This window comes from Peromyscus leucopus, chromosome 1, assembly GCF_004664715.2.
Source record: "Peromyscus leucopus breed LL Stock chromosome 1, UCI_PerLeu_2.1, whole genome shotgun sequence".
NCBI lineage: Eukaryota > Metazoa > Chordata > Mammalia > Rodentia > Cricetidae > Peromyscus > Peromyscus leucopus.
The window spans coordinates 63510372-63529433 of record NC_051063.1 but is presented as its reverse complement, the minus strand read 5'-3'; the positions used below and the strand labels follow the sequence as shown (position 1 = coordinate 63529433).

Below are 19062 nucleotides of genomic sequence, written 5' to 3'. Positions count from 1 at the left end.
AGCTTGGTTAGACTGGAACACTTCCCTCCATGGTTGGGGTGAGATGTGGTCATAGCAAGGTGTGGTAGCAAGAGGAACAGCTGGCTAGCTGGTCAAAGATTGCCTACTCAATTGCTCTGCCACCACCCTTTACCCTACTTGCTGGATTCCAGATGAACAGAGGAAATTCCCTAGCTGGGGACCAACAAAGGGTTCCACACACTTCTTTGCCAGTACCTGCTTCCCAACATCTGTTTTCTTTAAAGCGTTGCTTATTTTGTGTCTGCCTAGTACAACATGCTTCCATCCTCGGAAGCAGAGATCTTATCTCTTGTTACTAGTCTTCCAGCTGTAAAATACTGAGTAATGTCTCTTAGCTGAATGACTATGAAGATACAAAAGCAGCTACAACATGTGACGTGGAAGGGGTGTGTGCATGTGTGTGAAACAGACCGCTGTTTGAGACAATGTTTAGGATATATAGGTACAGGCAACAGAAACAAATCAGAATATTGAGACAATGTTTAGGACATACATATGTGCAGGCAACCAAAACAAATCAGAATAAGGGGTGAGCTGATGAGAACAGCAGCTGATGGTTTTTTAAAAAACCACTTTGTAAGGATAGAAATGTAACCAATTTGTTTTTATGTCCCAAGGATATATATACACAGTGATGGTAGGGCAATGTTAAAACAAAAGACAAGCCAGGCAAGCATGATGACCCACGCCTTTAATTCCAGCACTCAGGAGGCAGACGGATGTCTAAGAGCTCCAGGCCAGCTAAGGCAACATAGGGAGACCCTGTCTCAAAACAAAACAACAACAAAAAAGAAAGACAAAGAAAAAAAAGAGCAAAGCAGCCTCCCAAACGGGACCAGTGGGTTGAAGTGATGCATGTGGTGTGGGGTAGCTCCACTGCTGAGCTGGAGGCCATCCCTTAGAACAGGCACAGGAAGGTGCCCCGTCATCTCCGCTGGGGCACAACCACTCCAGGGTGAGGAGGTCTCTGAGTGATTCCACCACGTGCCGGATGGCATCTTTCCACTTAAGGCCATGACATCAGGGAGGAGGGGAGACTATTCAAATGCCCAGTCCACATTCCTAACCCACGAGTTCTGCAGGCTCACAGCAGCTTCTGCTACACCAACTGAAGTACCCTGGTCAATAGGCTGGAACCTCAAGAAGAACCGACTGGTGGCAAGGTGGAAGAGAGGCGGTAGTCCGGAGGGTTTAGATGCGCCAGCAAGAAAGCAAACAGAGTGCACAACTAAAGCAGTCTCGACAGAACCACCCTCCACCCACCTGTCCTCCATCACAGCTAAACGAACTAGAACATCCCAGCCTAGTTCAAGTCCGACTGAGACCTAAGCTGAGCTCCTCTTTGGTCCACAAGCATTCTCTGCGTGCTCATTATCCCCAAGGTTTTCCCAGACACATAGCCGTCTTCCCACAGCACCCCTCACCGCGGCCACGGCCTCCACGGTGACAGCGATCTCTTACATCCCTCTCCCTGAACGTCCCTGGTGTCCCTCACCGCGGATTCGGTACCCGCAACCCCCGCATCCCCGGGCGCGCGGCCGGCGCAGACCAGGTAAGTGCGCGCGTCGTGAGGACCACTGGCACACCCTAACGCGCCGCCCCGCCTCCGAGCATCACGGATTGGTTGTGCGCAGGCTGGCCGCGGCCGATTGGCTCTAGCCACGCGGCCGCCGGTCCCGTTTCACGGTGGGTAGCACCGCAGCGTGGATGCTGCTCGGTCCCGCGGCGGCCGGAGGAGCTTAAGCAGCCGGGAGGGGCGGGCGGGGGAGCGCCTCGAAGAGCCGCTCCCACCGCCCACCCCGACCGCGGCCCGAGCAGCCCGGGCGTCGCGACCAAATCCCGTAGCCCCGGCAACGGACAAAGGGCCATGCGAGGCTGCAGGCGCTGAGAGCAGCAGGGTGGGCCGGGGGATGTGGGGCGGGGCAGGCGGGGCCGGGGGGCCGCAGCGACGCCTCTGAGTGTGGCGTCGCGATGCCGTGGTTCCCGGTGAAGAAGGTCCGCAAGCAGATGAAGCTGCTGCTGCTGTTGCTGCTGCTCACCTGCGCCGCGTGGCTCACGTACGTGCACCGGAGCCTGGTGCGCCCGGGCCGCGCGCTGCGCCAGCGGCTGGGCTACGGGCGAGGTACGCGAGGGCGCGCGGCGTGAGGGCCCGGGCCTCCCAAGGCGCGGGGGTCTGACTGCCCAGAGCCCCTGCTGCTGTGCTCCTCCCAGCTCCGCTATATTGGGGGAGGGGTCGCGGCTCTGTTCGGCGGGACTCCCGATGACGTCAGCAGTAACGCCGGGGACCCTCTTGGGGCGCATCCCTAACCTTTTCTGACCCTGGAATCTGGCTTAGACCCAGTGGTGATGGAGTTAACGGTGGGCTATTGCGGGCACCCGTGCCTTTAGCCAAGAGGCCTGGCAGGCCCTTGCCTACTTAGCAGGGCCTCAGTTTCCTTGTCTGCTGGGAGTGGGGGGTAAGGGTGGCGTTGAGGGATCCAGCTGCCTAGAGTGGCCAACACAGTTGGAACCCCTGGGTACACCTGTGACTGTGGACTGAGATGCCTATGTACTAGGGACCAGTGCTAACTTGAGTAAATGCTTGTAGTCTGCACATTTAAGTAAGAGTGGGTAGAGGATGAACAAAGCAACTCAGGCCTGGCGAGCCCCGTGGGCTAGAAGCAGGGGAGAACCTCTGGAGATGGTGGCCATTGACCCACACTTCTGTGGAAAAGTTCCAGAGCAGGGCGGGCGTCAATAACAGCTAGGTAGAAAAAGACCAGGGAATGGATCTGAGGAGCCCGACCAAGCTGGATAGAGCCCAGCCAGGCTGTCTCTGATCCTTGTGAAGGAGGCTGGTGAGCTGAGATTACAAGGAAGAAGGTAGCGAGTGTCTGTCCTCCGAAAGACTCAGAGCAGTGACACTGACCTGTGACATCCTGGTCCACTCCACCCGATGGATCCCAGACTCCCTGTTCAGCCCTGCTCCTGTCTCTAACCTGCAGAAGTTCCTTTGCCTCCGCATGCACCTGGACACCTGTTTCCATTCATCTTCCACCAGATCCTGGGCCAAGGATCTGAGACAGATCCCAGCCCCAAAGAAAGTCTATGGGTCATCCCAGTCCATGTACCTTATAACGGTGACATCTTCAAGATACCCTGGCACATCTCTATCTGTCCCTAAGAGAAGCCTTGTCTTAGCTGTGAGCTGATAGGTCTGGACCCAGAGCTGACCTAGTACCCAATAAACCCAGCCGCTATCAGCTCCCCTTGTGGGTTTCTCAACAGCCACGGGCCTCCCTTCCTCCAGGCTAACTTCCTGAGCAATGTGATCCTGAGACTAACCAGGAAGGGGTGAAGACAGGGAGACCCACTGCTGAAGGTTAGGGCAGCTAGCTCTGATTCCTCCTAGGTGGGTAGGATCTCTCCTGGCTCCTGGAAGACCAGTGCTGCCCAGTGGCACTGCTAGAAGCAGCCTGGGCTGCACAGATGGGGTCCCGACCACATGGGCTTTACTCTGGGCTGGAGCTCCAGCTCTTGTCTGGCCGCCTGGGATCCCACCAGGCACTACACGGCTTGTGAGAAGCTGAGCAGCTGCATGTGTCCAAGGCTTTCCTCTGACCATGTAGTCAGTCTTCAGTGCAGGCAACATTCAGTGGGTGTCCAGCAGCCTGTGCCTCCAGATTTCTCCGAGTGGGATTGGGGCAGAAGCCTGTCTGCACACCCTCTGTACTGAGGCTTAGCTCCTGTAAGATGGTGATAGTGGCCTGGGCTGAAACCCCACTACGGAAGGCTCCCATATGCCAGATGCCTGGACTTAGCTTGATGGCCTGTGGGTATCCAGACCAGGCTATCCAGGCCAGGCTCTGGGAATTGGACCAAGCGAGTCTCAGTTGTCCACTTCCTGGCTGGTCAGGAAAGGATCGAGAATGTGGAGCAAGTGAGAGGTACCACAGGAATTTCAAGAGAGGCGACCACAGGCAGCCCCTCACCTAGAGACTGTTCAGACCCGTCTGTACCTGAACAAGAGCCTAGCTTCTGAGCTCTGCACTGAGGGGCCGATGTGGATGCAAAGCCTAGTTTGAAACAGGAAGGGTTCCTGGATTCAGGGTCTCTCACTGGGAGCACCAGGAGAGACAAGACTACGATGAAGTGAAACTTCCTGTCTTTGAAGACTCAAGTCCAGAAGAGTGGACACCTAGAAATGATGTGGGCATGAAGCTTAGAGAGAAGGTCCAGGAAGTGGGACGAAGCAAGGTACAGGGGTGTTATACCCCAAACTGGAGGGGCAGTTGTGGACATGTCTTCATAGAGATCTGGGGAGAGGCAGGAGGCAGGCACCCTAGCACATGGGCAAGGAAGGCATCGAGGGTGGTAGACCATCTGCAGTTCTTCCCAAGGCAAAGCCCTTCAGAAGATCACCAGATGGGGGTGAGCGTGTGTAGTTTCACAATTCCCTGAGTGTGTGCATAGTCCTGCTTCCAGCTGTCATCCAGGACTGGAGAAGAGCTGGTGAGGGACTCTTGCTTTGCACTTCCCACTCTAGGTGGGTTCTAGAAGAGCCCCAAAATGAAGGAGCAGGAGCTTCAGCAACTCTTCCTGCCCCCCACCCCTGCCAACAACAAAGATGTTGACCTTAGAAAGAGTCTGGGACCTGACACACTTCACATGCTCTCTGCAGATAGTGAGAAGCTGACTGGTGTGACAGACAGCAGGGGTGTCCGAGTGGTATCGTCCACGCAGAGGGCAGAGGACTCCAGTGAAAGTCATGAAGAGGAGCAGGTGGTAAGCAGTGACCAGGAAAAAAACTGTGCACAAGAGGCCACTGTCTGGGATGGATAGCTAGAGCCGTGGGCTGTATGTGAGCTTCAGCATCCCAACCTGGATGCTGTGTCTGGGTAGCAGTCGATGATCTGCTTATGTTGTGCATCCTGTCAGTGCATCATACACTTGCCTGGGCAAGCTTGCTATGTGGAGAGTACTTAGGTGATGTGCAAAAGGGGGACCATGAAGCTCTGCTTTGCTCTGTGTGTGTGTGTGTGTGTGTGTGTGTGTGTGTGTGTGTGTGTACACCTAGATGGACTGTGCAGTTGTGACACTTCCTGCCTTTAGAACGCTAACATGGCTACCCTTTCCTGCAGCCTGAGGGGCGGGTCCCCAACATGCTGTTTCCTGGAGGAGCTAGGAAGCCACCACCACTGAACCTCACTCACCAGACACCTCCATGGCGGGAAGAGGTGAGCTCTGTTGGGTTGGGTGGGACTGGGCTGGACGGGGCTGGGAGGAGGGGTGAAGCAGGCTGTATAACAGCTCAAGTCCCCTCTGGCCCCTAGTTCAAGGGACAGGTGAACCTGCACGTATTTGAGGACTGGTGTGGGGGTGCTGTGGGCCACCTGAGAAGGAACCTGCACTTCCCGCTCTTTCCTCATGTGAGTACCCCAGGAAAGGATGGGTGGGCAGAGTGGGCACGGCATGTCATGAGCTGTGAGTCAATGGTTGTTGCCCTACCGGCAGACTCGCACCACTGTGACAAAGTTAGCCGTGTCCCCTAAGTGGAAGAACTATGGACTCCGGATTTTTGGCTTCATCCACCCAGCCAGAGATGGTGAGTAGGTGGGGTATGCCAGGGGCAAGATGCCTCGAACAGTCCAGCTTACTGCGCCTCTGTCCTGTGGACTAGGAGACATCCAGTTCTCTGTGGCTTCGGATGACAACTCTGAGTTCTGGCTGAGCTTGGACGAGAGCCCAGCAGCTGCCCAGCTTGTAGCCTTTGTGGGCAAGGTAGGTTCTGCCCTCTTACCTCGCTCTATCTGCACCATATCTGTCTTCACTGGGCCTCCTCCAGCCTCTTCAAAATACAGGCTGAATGTGTCAGATGCCCACAAGGAAAATGTGATCACTCATCTGCCCCTTCCTTGTGTCACCCCTAGACTGGCTCTGAGTGGACAGCACCTGGAGAATTCACCAAGTTCAGTTCCCAGGTGTCTAAGCCGCGGCGGTGAGTGAGGGTGCATGCATCGTGTGTGTGTGTGTGTGTGTGTGTGTGTGTGTGTGTGTGTGTGTGCGTGTGCGCGCGCTCATATGTGTTGACATGTGAGAGGGAGGCTGGGTGTCACCTTTGCCCATATTACACAAGCATCATCCTCTTGAGGGACCATCCCAGAGGGATGTGAGAGTCTTTCTTCACTCTCCGGGCTCTTCATCTGTTTGGTGGGAGACAACTCCGACTTCTTATGTCCACAGGCTCATGGCCTCCCGGAGATACTACTTCGAACTGCTTCACAAGCAAGACGACAAGGGCTCAGACCATGTGGAAGTGGGTGTGAGTGTGGCCAGCCCTCTGGAGGAGCTCCAAAGACCACAGCTCTCCTCCCATCCACTTCCCATGTCCTTAATGGATAGGCACTGCAGGGTGGTCCACAACCCAAAGGGATTTCCAGTCTAGGAAATAAAGCAGATGTTCAGGGACATGGGCCAGGGTCAAGAGGGCACGTTGTGCCTGCTGGATGCTCAGAGTGGCTGCACTGAAAAGTAGCCCTTCACCAGGAGACGTGGGGGAGAGAGTACAAGCAGGAAGCACAGCATGTAAATGCTATACCCGGAGAACTGGCCCCCATCTTCTAGCATCTTCTGAGACTCTAAGAAGTCTGGTGGCCAGGCCAGGCCTGAGCTGTAATGCTGCGCTGAACTTCTCAGACTGTCATGTGAGGCGGGCAATGAGGTTTGCCTGCCAGGAATCCTTCCGGCCTCTGTGGAACAATGGGAAGCCGAGAAATAGGACATTGGAAAGTGTATTGTTATCTTTGTATTGCCATGATTATCACTGTAACAAAGTCCCTGACAAGAAGCAACTTAAGGAAGGGTTTGTTTTAGCTCACAGTTTGAGGGTGCAGCCCATGACGGAGCGGGAGTCCTGGCAGGAGTGTGAGGTAGCTGCTTAGATGGCATCTGCAGTCTGGAACAGAGAGAGATGAACGCTGGTACTCAGCTCACTTTCTCCTTTCTATTCAGTTTTGGACCACAGTCCATGGAATGGTACTGCCCACATTTTAGGGTAGGTCTTCTCCCCCAATTAACCTCATCTAGGTAATCCCTCACCGACATGCCCAGAGTTCGCCTCCAGTGATTTTAGATCCTGTCAGGTTGAAAATCAGTATCAGCCATCACAGGGAAGACAGGCATGTAGCTGGGAGGTAGGGAGAAGGGTTCCTCAGCAAGATGGAAGAGCTCGGAAGATGAGGTACAGTGACCTCAGTAGCAGTGGGGGTTCTCAGCCTCAGCACCATGGGATATTACCTATCTACCTCAGTAGATAGAGACTCAGGGTTTTGATGGTCCTAGGGAAGCAGAGGTATTGGTACAAAGGTCTAGGACAAGCTGGCAATGGAAGTACACAGTCAGCCCCCCAGGAGCCCCAGATCCACAGGGGAACACATCTGCAGGGAGACTCGGGAGCAGCCATGGAGCTGGGCTATGGGGAAGCCATCTGGCGGTAGATCCTAGGTCTGGGGCTGAGGAAGAGTTCGGCAGAGACCTCTGGAAGGCAACATGCAAAACCAGAGAGAAAAATGGGATAATAAATTATAACTGGCAGTCCTTGGAGGAAAGGGGGAGGGGGAATGAAGTTGGATGGGGTCTGGATCTGTCCCTTGAACCCCTCAACCTTTTGGGCCTTCTATCAGATTGCCCCTCCCTCCCTCCTCTCTACCCACCAAGCTTCTTACATCCTTTGAGGATTTTTGCTCTCTAGTCCCTCACCCCCGAACTAAGGAAAACCACCTACCACGACCCAACCTCTTTCCTATCCCCACACCCCCAGTGGCGAGCTTTCCTGCCTGGTCTGAAGTTCGAGATCATTGGCTCTGCTCACATTTCCCTGTACACAGGTGCGGGCTGGGTCCTTCCTCAGGGGAATGGCTGGGTTCTGATGGGCTCAGCATGGGGATGGTGAAGGGTAGGCCGAAGCTCCAGACATCCTTCTACTCTCAGATGAGTCATCTCTGAAGATGGACCATGTGACCCATGTGCCTCAGTCTCCCGCCAGCTATGTTGGGGGATACCCAGCACACGAGGAACCCAGTGCCGACATGCTGCGGCCAGATCCCAGGGACACCTTCTTCCTCAGTGAGAGGAGGCTCCAGAGGAGGGTGAGGTTGGAGTGGGGTGAGGCCCAGGCCACCAAGTGACTGACTGCCCTCTTCTTACAGCCCCTCGGATGGAACCCCTGAGCCTGGAGAATGTCCTGGAGCCCTGTGCCTATGCGCCTACCTATGTCCTCAAGGATTTTCCCATAGCCAGATACCAAGGACTACAGTTTGTAAGTGCCCAGTGGGAGAGGCTTCCTAAAGCAACCCTTTCCCCCAAGCCCTACCCCTGAGCTCTTGGCCCTTCCTGCAGGTGTACCTGTCCTTCATCTATCCCAATGACCACACCCGTCTCACTCACATGGAGACCGAGAACAAATGCTTCTACCGTGAATCCCCACTATACCTGGAAAGGTAGCTTGGGGTGGGGGGGGTTTGTCCCGTCGGAGTGAGGAGGAGGGGCCTCCGGGAGGAAGGTCTCTGATGCCCTTTCTCCTCCAGGTTTGGGTTCTATAAATACATGAAGATGGACAAGGAGGAAGACGAGGAGGAGGAGGAAGTTCAGCGTAGAGCCTTCCTCTTCCTCAACCCAGATGGTGAGTGCCCAATTCCCGCTGTCCACCCGGCCCATCTGCCAGATACTCGCTTACCAGACACTCTCTGCAGACTTCCTGGATGATGAGGATGAGCAGGAACTGTTAGACAGTCTGGAGCCCTCGGATGCATCCCTCCGGCAGAGCCACGGGACCCCCACCCCAGCAGCCTCCACTGGGACTACAGCCACCCCTACCCCACCTACAACCAGTCCTCTGGATGAGCAGACCCCCAGACACTCCCGGGCACTGAATTGGGCCCCACGTCCCCTGCCCCTCTTCTTGGGGAGAGCTCCACCTCCCCGAACTGTGGAGAAGTCTCCCTCAAAGGTGTATGTGACCAGGGTGCGACCTGGGCAGCGGGCTTCCCCAAAGGCACTGAGAGACTCACCCTGGCCGCCCTTCCCTGGCGTCTTCCTACGTCCCAAACCTCTGCCCAGAGTGCAGCTGCGGATGCCCCCACATCCACCGCGGACCCAGGGCTATAGGACCAGTGGCCCCAAGATCACAGAACTAAAGGCCCCAGTCAGGGCACAGACCACACAGGAGGGCAAGTTGCATGGACAGGGACTCATGGTGCCCACAGTGGACTTGAACTCCTCAGTGGAAACACAGCCTGTGACCTCCTTCCTGAGCTTGTCTCAGGTGTCCAGGCCACAGCTGCCTGGAGAGGGTGAAGAAGGGGAGGATGATGGGGCCCCTGGTGATGAGGCCACATCAGAAGATAGTGAGGAAGAGGAGGAGCAGGCCGCTGGGCGGCCGCTGGGCCGCTGGCGGGAGGACGCCATTGACTGGCAGCGCACATTCAGCGTGGGTGCCATGGACTTTGAGCTGCTGCGCTCTGACTGGAATGACCTGCGATGCAACGTATCTGGGAACCTGCAGCTTCCTGAGGCTGAGGCGGTGGATGTGGTGGCTCAGTACATGGAGCGACTTAATGCACGCCATGGCGGGTATGGGGCAGGTTGCTGCTTGGAGCGAGGGCATGCTGTCCCCCACAGGAATCTCAGGCCTTCCTCGGCTCTCACCGGCTCTCTGATCCCCTTTTCCCTCTGCAGTGATGAGTGTCTTACTGTTCTGCCTTGCCCAGGCTGAAGGGCTCCCTGGAGCCCCACTCAAGACTGGCTCCATACCCCTTCACTGCCAAGCTCCAGATCCATCACCTTGGACCTAGACTCTAGGATGAATCCAGACTACAGGGAACAGTTGTCAGGATTAGCCAGGTCAAGGGCAGACAGCCTTTTCAGGGACAAGAGACACTGAAGGGTCAAGGTCAGGACCACCAAACATCTCCTTGTAGAACACTGAAGGGTCTGGGGGACTCTAACTCAAGGGGAGACCCCAGGGCCCCTGCCCACTGGCCCCCTTGGCCTCCTAGGTCTTAGGAATCCAAGCTGTTTCTACCCCATTTTTAGGGAGATTAGGGCCATAATTTGTCTTTGGGGGAATTCTTATGAGAGTCTGTTCTGTACATGGTCAGCCTTGAGGAAAGGTAGAACCTTCTGTGGACCTCGATGAACATAGGGAGATCAAGACAGGGTGTCTAGCTCGTGGATAGAAAGAGCCAGGCTCAACGGGAAGTTTTGGACAGGTAGGGGTTGTACGGCTATTCCAGAGGACAAGAGCATGGTAGTCCTCAAATAGGGCAGTGATGAGGTGACCTAAGACTCTCCCCCCATTGGTGGTGCAGGATAGTCCCAGGTGGTTCAGAGGACAGGTTTCCTGAAAGCAGTTTGTAAGGACAGTCCCAGGGTCTCTTTAGGGCACTGTCCACCTCGAGTGGTCAAGGCGTGACCTTGTTTTTCACATCTGGGTGCTAGGGTGTGGGTAGCCCCAAGGAGTAACCTAGGGGAGAGGGGAGCGGGGTGAGTCACACCTGTGAGTCTGGGCCCATCTGAAGTCACACTGCTGGGTTCCTATAGAGAAGCACTAGCTGTCACCAGGAGGTAGGAAGCAGAATGAATAGCCTGAGAACTCTTGCCCGAGACAAAACAGAGATGCCTGATGGAGGTGGGGGGGTGGCAGGGGAGGACCAACACCCTCCTGATGGCTCCGTAGGAAGCTGACCATAGCAGGAGAGGACTGAAACAGCACCCCAGGACAAAGAAAATCAGGCAAAGGGAGTCATCTAGAGAACACGACAATCCTGGGCTCACAGCACCTCCTAGTGTAGCCTTCTCTACTTCCTGCTGGTCTGGGGAAGTGAGATGTGGGAAGGTCAGCTTGCCTCTGGGATGGAAGGAGCGGGTAGCAGGTGTCATGCAGTCTGAGGAGCGTAGCTGCGTGGTTCTCGGGGTGAGGTGGGGGGGGCGTGTGGGGGCGTTAAGTGGGATTACGGCCCTTGGCTAATCAACTCTGTCTCGCAGGCGCTTCTCGCTTCTGCGCATCGTGAACGTGGAGAAGCGCCGCGACTCTGCACGTGGAAGCCGCTTCCTCCTGGAGTTGGAATTGCAAGAGCGCGGAGGCGGCCGCCAGCGCCTGTCAGAATATGTCTTCCTGCGATTGCCTGGAGCGCGCATCGGGGACGAGGATGCAGAGAGTCCTGAGCCCCCTCCTGCCCCCTCCATCCGCTCAGACAGTCGCCCAGAGCTCTGCCGGCCCTTGCATCTGGCCTGGCGTCAGGACGTCATGGTTCACTTTATTGTGCCAGGTATGTGCGCCTCCAGGGTGGTGGGGGCATGCTAATGCCCAGGGTATGGGTGGCTGAAGAGGGTCTTCCAAAGGAGAAAGCATGCTGTTCAGTCATGCTGGCTCAGTGGCACCCTCTCTTCCAGTGAAGAATCAGGCTCGCTGGGTAGTGCAGTTCCTGGCAGATATGACAGCGCTGCATGTGCATACGGGAGACTCGCACTTCAACATCATCTTAGTGGACTTTGAGAGCGAGGACATGGATGTGGAAAGGGCCTTGCGTGCGGCTCAGCTACCTCGGTAATGATGATCACCACCACCACCTAGTGAGGCCAAAGATCTTTTCTCTTGGGGGAGGTGGGTTGCCCTGATCCTATCTACCTCCCTTGATGATGCCTGTGATTCCTTCCCTTCTCCCAGGTACCAGTACCTGAGACGAACTGGAAACTTCGAACGCTCTGCAGGCCTGCAAACCGGAGTGGATGCAGTAGAGGTCTGTGGGCCAGTCAAGGGCTTAGGGGAGAGAAATGAGGGTGCTGAGCTCACCTTGGGGGGGTGGGCAGGGCTCAGACCTCCCAACTTACAGGACCCCAGCAGCATCGTTTTCCTCTGTGACCTGCACATCCACTTCCCACCTAACATCCTGGACAGCATCCGCAAGCACTGTGTGGAGGGCAAGCTGGCCTTCGCCCCTGTGGTCATGCGTCTGGGCTGTGGGAGTTCACCGTGGAACCCACATGGTAAGGATCTAAGTGTTCCCCAGGAATTCCAGGTTCTCACAACCACCAGGGCAAAATCCAAGTCTAACCTCCCGGGTAAGAGGACCCAGAAGTGCAGGGTTCATAAGACCCTTTCCTCTGGGGACCTGTGAGTTCGTGGGTTATGATCAAATACCAAGCCCCTTAAGAGACTCGAAAGTAAGGAGGCTTCTTGGAATTCCTCCTGGGGTCCTCCAGTCTTCCCTGGGGAGAAAATGTTAAGGACCGCGGCCTGATGATCATCCTCCCCACTCCAAGGTTACTGGGAAGTGAATGGATTTGGCCTGTTTGGGATCTATAAGTCAGACTTCGACAGAGTAGGAGGCATGAACACTGAGGAGTTCCGTGACCGGTGGGGAGGCGAGGACTGGGAACTTCTGGACAGGTGACTGAGACATCTCATCTTCCTCCAAAACCCCTCCCGTCTGCCCCACTCCCAAGACCCCTCCCCAGCCCCAGGCTTCTGCAGTGTCTGGGCAGCCCTGAGTCACAGCACCTGAACCAGGGCTCTAACTTCCCACCCACCCATCCCAGGGTCCTGCAGGCAGGGCTGGAGGTGGAGAGGCTTCGGCTGCGGCACTTTTACCACCACTACCACTCGAAGCGGGGCATGTGGGCCACGCGCAGCCGCAAAGGTGCCCGCACACAGCGATCCTGACGACCTGGCAGCTCTCGGTGCCACTGGGTTTTGAGGCAGCAGCTAGAAGCTGCACCCTGAGCCTGATTCAGGCTCTGCTACCACCTGCGCTGGCCCCATCAAGCCTCCTCTGTGACTCCAGATAGGCAGCCCTCATGGCAGGGCTGGTACCTTGGTCCCCACACTCCCTGATGATTTCTGTGAAATTTTCCGTAGCAATGACATTGTTTTCAGAATTTACAAGAGTTCTGTCTGTTCTGTTTTTTATTCAGAATGAAATGAAATATTTTTTTTAGTTCTGACTTGTTCTGTGTGACTGGTCTCTCGTGAGGCAGAGCCCTGGTTAGCAGGGCGGCTGTGAGCAATGCAGCCCGCCCCTCCCATACCCACTTCCTGCCTCTAGCGGCTGTGTTTCCACCTGGTTTCTGTGGAGCCTGGCTAGTCAGAACAGACATTGCATGAGACCTTCCCACACAGGAACTGCTGCTGAACCAGCAGATGTGGAGACACCAAGTCTCCTGTGTGATCTCCATCTGTCACTCTGCAGGGAAGGACCCACACAGCCAGAGCAGACACACTGAAAGCCCCAGTTACCCACATTGCCTTCTCTATATCTAGTTCAGAAGAAGTGCCCCTGCTTACAGATGTTTTACAAGAAAAGCATTGGGTTTAAGAATAGATGTTCTAGGAGCTGGAGAGATAGCTCAGTGGTTAAGAGCACTTGTTGCTCTTGCAGAGGACATGGGTTCAGTTTCCAGCACCAACATGGTGTCTCACAGTTACCCCCAACCCAGTTCTAGGCGATCCAACACCCTCTTAATATCGCAGGTCACCTGGTACACATGTATATGTGAAGGCAAAAGACTCATATATAGCCGGGCAGTGGTGGCACACTCCTTTAATCCCAGCACTCGGGAGGCAGAGCCAGGCAGATCTCTGTGAGTTTGAGGCCAGCCTGATCTACAGAGCGAGATCCAGGACTGGACCAAAACTACACAGAGAAACCCTGTCTCGAAAAGAAAACACACACACACACACACACACACACACACACACACACACATAAAATAAATAATCTTAAAAAAAAAAACCCACACATGGGGTGGGGGTGGGAGGGGGGAGAACAAAGGAATCCGTGGCTGATATGTAAAATTAAATTTAATAAATAAATTTTAAAAAACCCACACATTAAAAGAAGAAGGTGTGGTGGCATACACCTTTAATCCCAGCAGTTGGGAGAAAGACTGTCATATCTCTGTGGCCCAGATACATAGTGAGACCCTATCAAAAAATAAAATAAAAAAGGCAGCATGCTACCAACCCTGGCAAGATGAATCAGCAGCCAAATCTGATGACCCAAGGACCCACATAATAGAGAGCACTAACTCCTGCAAGTTGTCCTCTGACCTCCACAGGCATGCCATGGCACATGCACACATAAATACATATTTTTTTAAGTACTGCAAGTTAAAAGAACCTCCTCTCAAAAAATAAAAAATAAAACAAAATGATGTGGGCTGGGCTGGAGAGCTGGCTCAGCAGTTAACATATGCTGCTCTTGCAGAGGATAGTATTCGGTCCCCAACTCACATGGTCGCTCACCACCATCCAGGACTCCGGTTCCAACGTACCCAACACCCTCTTCCGATCTCCACACACACCAGGCATGTACACACATGTGGTACAATACATACATACAGGCAGGCAAGACACTCATCCACGCACACATGCACACTCGTGAGCACATGCGCACAAAATGTGAGCTGGAGAGACGGCTCAGCACTTAGCACTGCTGCTCTTCCAGAGAAGCTGACTTAGGTTCCTGGCATCCACATCAGGCAGGTCACAATTTCCTGTAACTTTCAGATCCGGGGACCCAACATTCTCCTCTGGTCTCTGTGAACACCAGTACACAGATGGCACACACACACACACACACACACACACACACACACACACACAGGTATACACACATACGCATAAATAAAAATAAATTTTAAGGCTGGGCAGTGGTAGCACACGCCTTTAATCCCAGCACTCGGGAGGCAGAGGCAGGCGGATCTCTGTGAGTTTGAGGCCAGCCTGATCTACAGAGCGAGATCCAGGACAGGCACCAAAACTACACAGAGAAACCCTGTCTCGGAAAACCAAACAAACAAAAAATCATTTAAAATTAAAACAACAAAAACCAGGTGTGATCATGCACATATGCAGGCCCCGCCACTCAGGAGACTATGCAGGAAGGTCTCAAGTTTGAGGCCAACATGGACTATTTAGCAAGACTTTGTCAAAGTGGAGTGGAGAATATATGATACCAAGAAAGAAACATTTTTTATTTTCTTTTTTTTTTTTTTAATTTTTATTTATGTGCATTGGTATTTTGCCTGCATGTATACCGGTATGAGGTGTTGGGTACCCTAGAACTGGAGTTACAGACAGTGATATGCTGCCATGTGGGTGCTGGGAATTGAACTCAGTTCCTTTGGAAGAACAGCCAGTGCTCTTAACCGCTGAGTGATCTCTCCAGCCCCAAAGGAAACATTCTTAAAAGATAAGGAAAGGAAAAAGGAGCCATAAGTAAAAGGGAAATGAAGATTAATATCAGAAGCCCAAGTCAGCAGGCTACACTCACACCATAAATTCACATTAACACATTAAAGAGTTTCTCTCTCTCTCTCTCTCTCTCTCTCTCTCTCTCTCTCTCTCTCTCTCTCTCTCTCTCTCTCTCCTTCCCTCCCTCCCTCACCTAGGGTCTCTCTACATAGCCCTGGCTGTCCTAGTTCTCACCATGTAGACCAGGCTGGCCTCTAACTCACGAAGGTTCACCTTCCTCTGCCTCCCAGTGGATCAAAGGTGTGTGCCACCTTGCCCTGGTATGTTAAGGTGTTCTCAGTGAGTACCAGCCAGAGGACAGGACTTGTCCTGGGAGGACTTACATCCTAGCACAGTACTGGGTGGTGCTGTTGGGTGCTACACCTAATATGCACACTAGTATAATGTCCAACATCAGAGTGCCCGTTAATGGAAGTGCTATAATGAATAAGGCCAGAAAAGCAATTAACACATCTGAACAGTGCTGCATTTGTAGTGGTCAGGAGAAGCAAGCCTGCAAAGGTCTTCCTCGAGGAGAACAAGCAGATGTTTGAGGGAAATTTAGAAAACTGATGAAGACAACAATGGAAATAGATTTTATTAACAGCACTTAGGTAGAAAAAAATTTTAAAGGTAAATAAGAAGCTGGGCAGTGGTGGTGCACACCTTTAATCCCAGCACTCGGGAGACAGTGGCAAGGTGATCTCTGTGAGTTCAGGCCAGCCTGGTCTAGAGAGTGAGTTCCAGGACAGCCAAACTGTTACACAAAGAAACGCTATTTCAAAAAAGAAAAAAAAAAAAGTTAAATAAGATCTTTGCAGAAATAAAGCCACTTTAGCATTTGGGATATAGCTGAGTGGTAGAATGCTTCACTGGCATACAAAAATCCCTGGATGTGTTCCCAAGAACCCACACAGAACTATCAGTAATAATAAAATAATAAAGAACAACATACAGAATGAAATGCTAAATAACACAGATAAAAGAGAACAAGGCCTAGTGGCACATGGCTGTAATCCCAGGATTCAGGAGGCTGAGGCAGGATGATGGCCACAAATTAGAAGCCAGCCTGGGGCTGGAGAGATGTCTCAGCAGTAGATGGCTCAGCAGTTAAGAACACTGCTGTTCTTCCAGAGGTCCTGAGTTCAATTCCCAGCAACCACATGGTGGCTCTCAACCATCTGTAAGGAGATCTGGTGCCCTCTTCTGGCCTGCAAGGATACATGCATGCAGACATTAAACTGTATAATAAATAAATAAATAAATAAATAAATAAATAAATAAATAAATAAATAAATAAATAAATCTTTAAAAAAAAGAAGCATGCAGACATTACACTGTATAATAAATAAATAAATAAACAAATCTTAAAAAAAAAAGAAACCAGCCTGTTCTACAGAGTGAGTTCTAGCCAACCAGAACTATGTAATGAGATCCTGCCTCAGACAGAGAAAAGAACAACAAAAGTGACTCATGAAAAGACAGTAGCTGACAAAGCTCAAATAGAGAAGCCATAAGAGGTGGAAGGGGAAAATATGTGATAAAACAAAAGAAAACTTTCCCAAAGTAGAGGCCAGAGTCAAAGGAAGCCCCAGGCCAAGAGTGATCAGTACCTACGTAAAGGAAGCTGCTGGATTTCCAGTAAGACCTCCAGGACACAAAGCAGGCTGGTAGAAGGTTCTGCTAACCTGGAGGTAGCCAGCTGTGGAACTCAGCAAGATCTCTGATAAATCCCAACTATAGCAGTGGGCCTCAAGTGGTCGGGCGTGGTAGTGCATGCCTTTAGTCCCAGCACTCTGGAGACAGAGGCAGATGGATCTCTGTGAGTTTAAGGCCAGCCTGGTCTACATGGTAAGTTCCAGGACAGCCAGGGTAGGTAGAGAGGGCCCTGTCTCAAAAAAAAAGGGGGGGGGAGGGAGTCTCAGGCAAGCACTAGGGCTAGCCAAGAACTCCATAGAGGCAGTAGCCTTAGCCTTAGAAGAGAACTCACAGAACCAAAGAAGCAGTCTTCAAGACAGAATAAAACCCCGCCACTAAGAGAAACAGACCGTCCCCTTGGAGGAAGTGTCCAGGAAGTGGTCCAGACAGAGATGACTATCAAGAACTCTACCAAGACCCCATTCTGCCAGTGCAGTGAGCAACACCCCATCACCCCTGTTCTGCTGCTCCTCAAAGTTAGAAATGTTTCTAGATGCTGCATGTGATGGCACATGTCTTTACTCCCAGCACTCAGGAAGCAGAGGCAGGAAGATCTCTGTGAGTTCAAAGCCAGCCTGGTCTACATAGAGAGTTCTAAACCAGCCAGAGCTACACAGAAGAACCCTGAAACTCTAGCTAAAAAAAAGAGAGGCAGAGACAGATTCTGGCTTTCTTTACAATTTATGTAATTAACAGAAACTCATTTAGCCTTATGGAGCCTCAGTTTCACCATCTATAAATGGAGGTAGTCATAGCTCCACTCTTCTGGAGTTCCTGCGAGGATTAAGGGCAGAGTATGAACTAAGACTTCATCACCCTGCCTGGTACATCATCATTCTGGGGTCAGCATTAGCCTCACTCTAGGGACAACTCACTGCCGTGTGTCAGCTCTTCCCACCCCCCACACTTCTGCAGGATGCCACCCCGTCTTTTCTCTCCTAATTCCTTCTCTACAAAGGCTAACTACACACACACATACACACATGCACACATGCATGCATAGGCACAGGACCTCCCATTCTTACCTTATTGCTGTGCTGCTGTCTTTGGTACTTGGTTCTGCTTTGGTACTTTTGCTCTGCCCCAGACTGGCCATTACCCTGCCTGCCTCGAATCCCTGCAAATCCAGGAGGGACTATTAAGGGAGAAGTCCCGGGTGTCATGTCACAGGAGTCTCCTTCAGAAGTGCCTGGTGCACAGGAGGAGGTGAACTTGACCAGTGAATGGATTAATGTGGATGGACTGACAGGCAGGTGGACATGTTCCCACAGGTGTTGGTGATCTGGACTGGCACTCCCCAGCTACCTTCCACCCCTGGGGTGTAAGTCTGCGATTGGAGCATGGGCAGTGGTGGTGAAACCCGGATACCCGTGGGCCCAGGATGGGATAGGGGGCCATAATGCCTGAGAAGGTATAGAGCGACACCCATGGGACAAGTCCGAGTAGGCTTGAAAGAGGTGGTCTTCGGGCAGGCATGATGACGCTCAGGCTTCTGGACATCACCAGCACAAGGATGTGCACCACAGGTCTCTCAGGTCAGGCTACTGCACCCAGCCAGTTCATCAACTCATCCCAAAGCAGTGCTGGCATGCCCTCACCCTGCCCCTCGGGCTTCATGAGCACCAGGAACCTCCTTAACCTGTCTGTGCCCCAGCATACTCATGGCATCTGTGTTTGGAAGAGTCTGCTGTTACTATCCTAACACACTCCTAGGCATTTAACTTCCACTCCCTAGTAAGCCCGTCCCTCGCCCTTGTATTATTCAGTCTCCCAGCCCATAGGTTCGCTCACTGTGTCCCTCCCCCAGCTTTCCTCACATGCCCACCCACATGTAGCGAGCAAAATTCTCCCACTCCGCCGCCGTTCAAACCCCCCTCCCCACAGTTTGCTCCCCTCTCTGGGAGGTAACAGCCACTGGGAGGGTGGCAGAGAGGGTGACTGGCAGAGAGGGTGGCAGCCCACCAACTGCTTCACTCACTCTTCGTGATCCTGAGTTCCAGGTTCTAGGCCTGATTACAGCAGAAATTCAACCATCCATCTCTACGCTCCGAGTAAACTTTCTTTCTGCATCA

General features: G+C 53.0%; 1 protein-coding gene across 2 annotated transcripts; it reads left to right on the top strand.

The window, feature by feature from the left end:
- Nucleotides 1-1701: 1701 nt before the first annotated feature.
- On the top strand, nucleotides 1702-12995 carry B4galnt4 (beta-1,4-N-acetyl-galactosaminyltransferase 4). Of its 2 annotated transcripts, none has more exons than XM_028869894.1 (20): nucleotides 1702-2143; nucleotides 4682-4785; nucleotides 5142-5237; nucleotides 5334-5429; nucleotides 5515-5605; nucleotides 5681-5781; nucleotides 5931-5998; nucleotides 6244-6322; nucleotides 7820-7886; nucleotides 7990-8124; nucleotides 8208-8317; nucleotides 8398-8498; nucleotides 8586-8680; nucleotides 8751-9630; nucleotides 11044-11327; nucleotides 11452-11605; nucleotides 11726-11798; nucleotides 11892-12045; nucleotides 12322-12448; nucleotides 12598-12995. In XM_028869894.1, the coding sequence occupies exons 1-20, from the start codon at nucleotides 1993-1995 to the stop codon at nucleotides 12719-12721; spliced, it is 3090 nt and encodes a 1029-aa protein (XP_028725727.1). In that variant the 5' UTR covers nucleotides 1702-1992; the 3' UTR covers nucleotides 12722-12995. The 2 variants fall into 2 exon arrangements, with proteins under 2 accessions (XP_028725727.1, XP_028725736.1); XM_028869903.1 differs by having other exon boundaries at nucleotides 2002-2078.
- The last annotated feature ends 6067 nt before the right edge of the window (nucleotides 12996-19062 follow it).